This window comes from Atta colombica, unplaced genomic scaffold (genome assembly GCF_001594045.1).
Source record: "Atta colombica isolate Treedump-2 unplaced genomic scaffold, Acol1.0 scaffold101, whole genome shotgun sequence".
Classification (NCBI taxonomy): domain Eukaryota; kingdom Metazoa; phylum Arthropoda; class Insecta; order Hymenoptera; family Formicidae; genus Atta; species Atta colombica.
The window spans coordinates 366,490-374,729 of record NW_017259186.1 but is presented as its reverse complement, the minus strand read 5'-3'; the positions used below and the strand labels follow the sequence as shown (position 1 = coordinate 374,729).

Below are 8,240 nucleotides of genomic sequence, written 5' to 3'. Positions count from 1 at the left end.
TATATATATATACGTGTTTGAGATCTCACTGTGCGACGACTAAAACCTTTTGAATATTGTTCAGGATCATGTTCTGAATAACATTTGTTAAGATCAAGATCATTTTTCTTATTTTCATTTTTGCGTTAAAAATTTTTATGTAAAAATGAAAATAAGAGAAACAATTACACCAGTGACCTTGATTTTAACAAATGTTATTCAGGACATGATTCTGAACAACATTCAAGAGATTTTAGCCGTCGGTCGGACACCTTGCGTAATGCAAATGCCGGCAATACTGTAACTTTCAAATCTCATAATTCGAAATGTACTTAACGGAAACATTATTATAATAATGTTTTTTCGTTAAGTACATTTCGATTATTTTTATTATTATTTTTTTTTTATTATAATGTTTTAGAAAAAATTCTTGAAATAAGATATAAGAATTCGCAATAAAAAATGGAGAGTTCCATTAAAAAATTTTTATGTAACATGGACCTGATCTTAACCTGGGCTTCTTATCAAGGTGAACCAAGATCACCGTCTTTTTTTCCCTTGAAACCATAAAACTTTTGTCTGAAACATTTTTTGAAAAAATTTCTCCTTTTCAAGATAGTCGCATATATTGATTAAAATGGTTTACCTTATATATTACATTATATTGAGTAAAATTTTTCTCAGAGAGGACATTTTGGAATGTAGCTCTAATATACAACATTGTTTAATATTATATTATATTTAAACGCGTCGAATAAGCCTATAGTTTTATCAAAATCGGAAGTGTGGGAACTCATTTTAAGGTTTATCAAGAAAAATAATTCTATACAAATCAATTCTACACATATTTTCTATTGAGAAAGAATAATAGAAAAATTAATAAATACCAAGAAATTGTATAAAATCTCATTAAAGCATTTGCACTATTTCACATCAAAATTTGAATATACAAATCACATATATAGACGTCAAGGATATATCTTTTTGACGTAATGCTAACGATGTACCATTTTAGTATTTAAAAATACGTCATAATTATATTCTCACTTAAGTCACATCTTTGACGTCACTGTCATTTAAGACACGTCTTTTTCACATCATTTCGATGTTGCTAGCTGGGTATTAGTATCTGATAATATAATATATCTGATAATATAATATGAAATATATTAAACTAAAATTTTATATTAAAAGTTTGCGTCATTGATACAGAATTTTATTCTTTTCAGCTAAACGTCTTGCATAGTTCGTCTTTCTTTTTTTCTTTTTTTGTTAAAAAGAAAATTATTATTTTTCCTTATTTTTCTTTTTTATTTCAAATAGCTAACCGGATAGAATTCATATCCGGTTGAATAATTACCCTATCGAATATCCGATATCTAGTATCTGGTAATTTTACGATCTGGTGCATTTGTACTAAAAAGTGATTTTATAAAAGAAAGCTGGCTCCACTCTATTTATACCCTCTATGTCCAGGAGCTGACATTGTCCAATCTAATCGCGTTGGACAATATTAACATGGATCGAGCAATGCAACTCAAACAATGCCGACACTGTTTATTATGCGGACTTTGCCCTTAATATAGATTAGTATTCACAGTCAGATCTTATATTCAAGACTGTCTTAAATACAATCTTAAGAAATCACGAACCAATCAGAGGGCCGTATTAGTGTCTTAAAATATTATATAATATTATTTAAAACAGGAAAAATAAGAACGGACTATGAATGCCGCCCATATATACAAGTGATTCCTTTTTATCTTGTAAATTAACAGAGATAAATCTAATGTTCTAATAAATATAACTAAACTCTAACTAAATTTTATTGTAAGCATAGTCATTATTGAAAATATTATTTATGTTTTAGAAAACGGAGCGATATGCATAATTTTTGCATAAAATAAATATTTTGATAATAGTTGTATCGTTCTAACGAATATAACGATATAATAAAATTATTTTACAAATTCAAGTTATTTCGGTTTAAAATTTAGCAGATAACTTTTTTTATATCTTTTTAATTTCGGCGCTATGATATAGTCAACTTCTGACTGAAAATACATTACTGAAAATAAATTACTGGAACGAGCGCTGGTATTAGTTTCGCGATCTGACAAAAAGTGTTTCAAATGATATCTTTTCTAATCTACACTTAACTATGATTGTACATGTGTAATACCATCTACCGCACATGCGTAATTATATTACTGAGTACAAGTTAGAAAAGGACAAAAAATACCACTTATAACGCTTTTCCTTGGATTATTCTTAGTAAAGACAGTATAGAGCCGCGTTCGTTCCAATAATATTATATTTCAGTGCTTTCAACTCGCATTGACATGTAATATGTTTTCATCTGATCATGTCAATCGGTAATGCACGAGTCGGAAGTTGGCCACACCGCAGGACTGAAACTGAAAAGATAATAATAGCCTGCCTTTTAAACGGAAATAACTTGTATAATTTGTAAAATAACTTTATTATATCATACATCATTAAAACAATACAACTTTTATCAAAATATTTACTTTATCGTGAAAAATTATATATTTATATTTTATGCATATTATACTGTATTATACTGTTTCTAAATAATTTTATTGTGATCATACAATAACACTCGGTATAATATATATATTAAATTATGCATAACTTTGCTTAAATCGGTGAGGTGTAAACTGCATATATTTACCTTCATTTAAAATAATTTCTAAAAAAATTTTTTAACTGTTTATTTATTATTTTATTTTTCAAGTATTTATTTTTCACGAATTATTCATGTTATGAAAAAATGATTTTAGTAAACATTTTTTAACATTTATTTTATGTTCATCAAATGTTTATTTTTAATTATTTATTCATTTGTACTGTAGTAAAAAGACATTTATTTAACATTTATTTCAATCGATAACGTATCCTCTTCTTCTTTTTTTTCTTCTTCTTATATGAAAAAATATGTTTTAAATCTTTATTTAACGTTTATTATAAAAATTTTTAATATTTTCTAAAACTCAAATTAGTCAAAATTGGATCAGAATAAAAAATGATCACAGAAGAGAAGTAATCATAATATAATTACATTAAGGGAATGCTGAAGCCGCCTGATTATCAATAAAACTAGCATTTTTGATGTTTTTGTTCCTCTCGGATTTCTTCGTAGTGATTTCACATAATAAAAATTCCTTTTCCATGATTAAAATTACACGTTAAGTTGTCGCTGGTGTCCAAAGATGGAAAAAATAAAATTATACAAACTATAGAAATCAAAGTCTTAAATGGTTTAGCTGGATCTTAAATGCTATTCTTGTGTGAATTTATATACTACGTATGTAGTCCCCAGAAACGCGCGCCGAAATGATGTTTCGGTCTTGAAAACGCTAACTCTACTAAACTACCGCAGTAATATCACGAGTTAAATTGACTAGCAATTTAACAAATTTTGATGCTTATTCGCATCGAAACGATCTTAATAATATATTAAGAATTTTAAGCACGATCATATATGTGAATACATCAAATACGATAGAGAACGCCAAGATTGATCAAATTTTGGATGTTACAAATAATACATTATATATTCTTTTATTAAATCAATTTATTCCAGATATAATTGAAAACGTTAATAATCTCCCCTAAATTAAATTAGAAAAAAAAAGAAAGAAAGAAAGTAAGAAATTTATTGCGAAAAATATTACCTTAGCCAGGATTCGAATCTGGAACTTCTCAACTTTCCGAGAAGAGTGTTTTAGCCAGCTCAATCACTGAGGCTTCAGAAATATACTTCGCAATAACCGATATGTATAGAGAGAACGCATTGTATGCGCGTGTACAAACATAAGAATTTTAAGCACGATCATATATAATATGTGAATACATCAAATACGATAAAAAATGCCAAGATATTAACGTTCAGAATGATTGTGTTGAAATTGAATGTTATCGGCTCGCAATATCTGGAATAAATTGATTTAATAAAAGATTATATAATTGTAAAGATTATGTAATTGTATTATTTGTAATCCAAAATTTAACCGATCTTGGCGTTCTTTCAAAAATTGGCTTGATAATTATAAACAATATTTAAAAAAGGAACATTCAAAACACCGATTATTAGTAGCGTAGTATTATTAAATTATTATATCATATATTTAAAGTTATTATTACAAAATCATAAATGTTTCGATCGATGTTTAATCTTCTTCAATATGTTCAATATATAAGTGAAAAATGTAAAAATGCCCATCAGAGCCTACATGCAGCTATTTGGATGCAGAAAATTCTTTATTTTCGTGTGAATAATAAAACGAATAAAATAAAGGTTTCGACTTTTCAATTCGGGTCCTTATCAATATAAAATATAAATCAAAATTACATAAGTAAATTCCAAATTGATGATTCCCGATAATTTAGTTCGTTCTTCTTTATCCAAATTAGCTTTGTAATGAATAGCCCAATGATTATTAAAAAATATTAAGTTGTACAATAATAATATAAAAACTTACATAAAGTAAAACCGAAGTCATATACATTGCGTCACTAAGTAGAATCACATCGCTCATCATTGTCAGATTTGCTGTAGTCATTCAAAAGGAATACGAAAATGAAAAATTAGAGAAATATTAAAATCATTTGTCTGAATTTTAATTATATCAACTTACATGTAAGCGTTTTCTCGCGACTTGACGTAAAAGTCTTGTGGTGTTGATAGTCAGAGATAAAATGAGAATCAAAACAATAAAGTCATGTAGTTATTGAAATAAAAATAAAAATAAGAATAAAAGAAAGTAAAATCAACGTCACAATTCCGTAAACAAATTCATATATAGTGGGTCTAAAAAATACTATATCATTCTGTAAATTCAAACTCTGTTTCTGTTGCTTTATATGGATCGCTTCCGAAATCAGTCTTTTATTAAGTATCTTTTCCTCGTCTAATATCTTGATATTTTCCCAATCAAAATATTGATAAATTCTGTGTTTCATTATTGCGGAATGCTGTATAATGTTCCAATTTACAATAGCTGATGTAGGCTCTGATGGGCTTTTTTACATTTTTCACTGATAGATTCTTTTATATATTTGTTCAATATATAATGTTCTAATCCACAATAATCATTCCTTTCCAGATTAACAATAAAAATAGAGAATTTAAAACTAAGTTTAACTCAGTCATAATGATATTCGATAATCAAATAATATACATTATTTGAGCGTATGCAATATGTGTTCTTATGACGTGAATGATTTTTGTGTTGATATTATAATATTGGTCTGTTCATTTCATTGTGAGTCCTCATGTAGTATAAAATTACCGAGTTCTGTACTAATATGCGAAAATTTGTAATTTTTTATTTTTTCCAACTTTAAACACAAAATACACTAGCGACAACTACATTAGCAGTAAATTTTAATCATGGAAAAGAAATTTTTATTCTAAAATCACTACGAAGAAATTCGACAAGAAATGTAAAAAATGTAAAATGTAAAAACTCTAATTTTATTGATAATACAGGCAGCTCCAGCATCCCCTTAAGTATTATATATAGACAATAAGAATTGTGTGTTAATACTTTAAATTAAGTGGCGTAATGAATAAAGTACAAAAGACTTCTAACTTCGATGTCCCAGATTCAAATCCCATTAGGTAAAAAAAAAAAATTAAAATGTAATGAAAAATTACAATTAATTGGTAAAAATTATTTAAGATTTAGGCATCGTTAATTAAAAATTAAATTTGAAAAAATTTTTGTAATATATTTTTTCTAATTTTGTGTTTAAATGTTAAAAACATTTTTTTCAAATGTTAAAAATTATTTTTAACATTAAAAAGACATTTTCTTCTAATCTTAAAAAATGTTTAAATAAAAATAAATTTTTTAATGAATATAAGATAACTTAATCCATTATTTTTAACATTTTTAAAAACGTTTTCAAAGATATTTTTTAAATATTTTTAAACATTTTTATAGACATTATCTGTTGATTCGATTGTAACGTTGTTATTATTTTCTAATAATAATTTGATAATGTGTGACTTTATATGTTTTTATGGCGATAATGATAACGACATATTTGGAAAAAAATTATTATACTATTCTAATACTATACTAATTCACTTTTACTCGTTATATAATGAGTAAAAAAAAAAAGTAACGAGTTAGTTTTTTTAATGAATAATAATAATGAGTTACTCTTCAAAAGTTTTTCATCTCTGACTTTATCATGAAAAATTATAAAAATATTATCAAATCGTTATTGTAAAAAAAACAATAATAATGATAAGTTGTTAGTGTTAATTAAGTAAGTTGTTACTCTCCCCCATTCCTATATTTTAAACTCACCGGTCTCGTTTATATCCCAAATAATTACGATGGCGCCTAAGTTGGCCAGCCTGAGGGATAAAAGCCTCCCCAATCCTCCACCTCCTCCTGTCACCAGAGCAATTTCGCCACCTATATTCTTCATTTTATACTTCTTGGGAATGAATGACCTGATAATGCCATCCAATATCGAAAAGGTCGACAATAACAGGAAGCCAATTACTTCTCCAATTGATTGTAAATATGTCATATTGGCACTATATACACAGACTTCGTGTACGTTGCACTCGTTGCGTAAAGTTAAATTCACAGCTTTTGCTCGTCGAACTCTTTGCGCGGCTTCTCTGCGACTAAGACTATCGATCGTTCAACTTGTCATTTCTGAATCGCAGTATGTCGAAGTTTATTTACAACTTATAGAGTAGCGACTGATGATTACGTTGATGATTCAATAGCTATAATCTGAAATATAAAAAAGTAATCTTTAGCTTTAGACAATATATCATACGTTTATAAAAAAATAGATAACATTATATATAATTTGTATCCGCGTTGAATATATTTATATAGTGAAGTCATTATCACTTAATGCGTAAAATATGAATAATAGGAAATTTTTGTAATTTGTATACCGTTTATCCAGATACGATGAACGCTAAGGTCAAGTTATCTTTTTCTTAACAACTAATTAAAAAAAGTATAACATAAGTTAGTGTTCACCGGATCTACGTTATTGCAAAAACTCCCTAATAAATACCTGCGCTTAGAATATAGTATATACATTTAAATACACTTAAATATTTAATTATAAATTTTAATTATAGATCCGCGCATGTGATTTTCTTTACATATCTTATGTAGATTGTTATTAATTTTGTCAATTCTGTTTTTTCTTGACGTATAGCGAATTCGATTAGATGCAGTCTGTGCCTTGGTGAAAATAAAAATCTGTAAAATACTTGTGCAGAAGCATACTTTGTTACTTCTACCATGCATGCACATTAATACACATTAAAACCATCGCGTTATACACAAATTGTAACGGATTAAAATCATCAATATATTTTATTGTATTGTTAATAACATCTGTATTTTAATTCATATTTGCATTTAACTTTTATACAGATTAAATCAATATAACAACGGCTTTAATATGTACTGATACGTCCGAATTCGCTGATATTAAATTATTCAAAATTGCAGATCCCTATAAAAGCCATTACTAGATGTTCAAATGTATATACAAATTTTTTATTAAAGTATGGATCAAAGACAATTAAACTATTAAATGTTTCTACTTCAGTTTTGGATCACTTCCAGTAATTATAAAGGATTATAGTAAAGTGATTAATTAAACAATTATATTTAGTGTATTCAAGTCAAATGATACGTAAATTGAAAAAATTATTTTCAGAATAAAAAGTAGTGATCAACGTTCCTAAATTCTCATATAAACAGAATCTCGTCAAAATTATTTATTGCAGTGAATTAGCATTTCTTATATAAACAAAGTAAATTGGAAATTAAGGAAATGCAAATATAACATAATATGAACATTGTTAACTTATTAAATAAAACTTACATAAAATTAGTTAATTTTTTATGTGGACAGATCTAATAGTTAGAGAACTTGTAAAACTCTATCACCAATTATCTTGACCAAACAATATCTTGACAAATGTTATCCAAGATTCTGAACAATATTTAAAAAGTTTTAACCATTGGCCGGACACCTTGCATAATGCCGTCGGTACTGTAAATTTCAAGCCTGATATCTCGAAAAGTACTTAATGAAAAAATATTTTATTATAGTATTTTGAAAAGCTCTCGAGGTGTATTATAATACAAGAATATGCAATGAAAAAGGGGATTTCCATATGAAATTTCGAAATTGATCTTTAAATAATAAATATCCTTTCAAGGTCAAATTTAAGGGCA

The 8,240-nt window shown here is 26.8% G+C and overlaps 1 protein-coding gene across 2 annotated transcripts in view; it reads right to left on the bottom strand.

The window, feature by feature from the left end:
* The window catches only part of LOC108686954 (short-chain dehydrogenase/reductase family 16C member 6-like), a 41,341-nt gene that overhangs the window by 25,005 nt on the left and 8,096 nt on the right, over positions 1-8,240 (bottom strand). For both annotated transcript variants that reach the window (XM_018192490.1, XM_018192498.1), the window contains exon 2: positions 6,324-6,764. In XM_018192490.1, coding sequence (XP_018047979.1) covers positions 6,324-6,552 — 229 coding nt within the window. In that variant the 5' untranslated portion in view covers positions 6,553-6,764. The remainder of the gene's footprint in view (positions 1-6,323; positions 6,765-8,240) is intronic.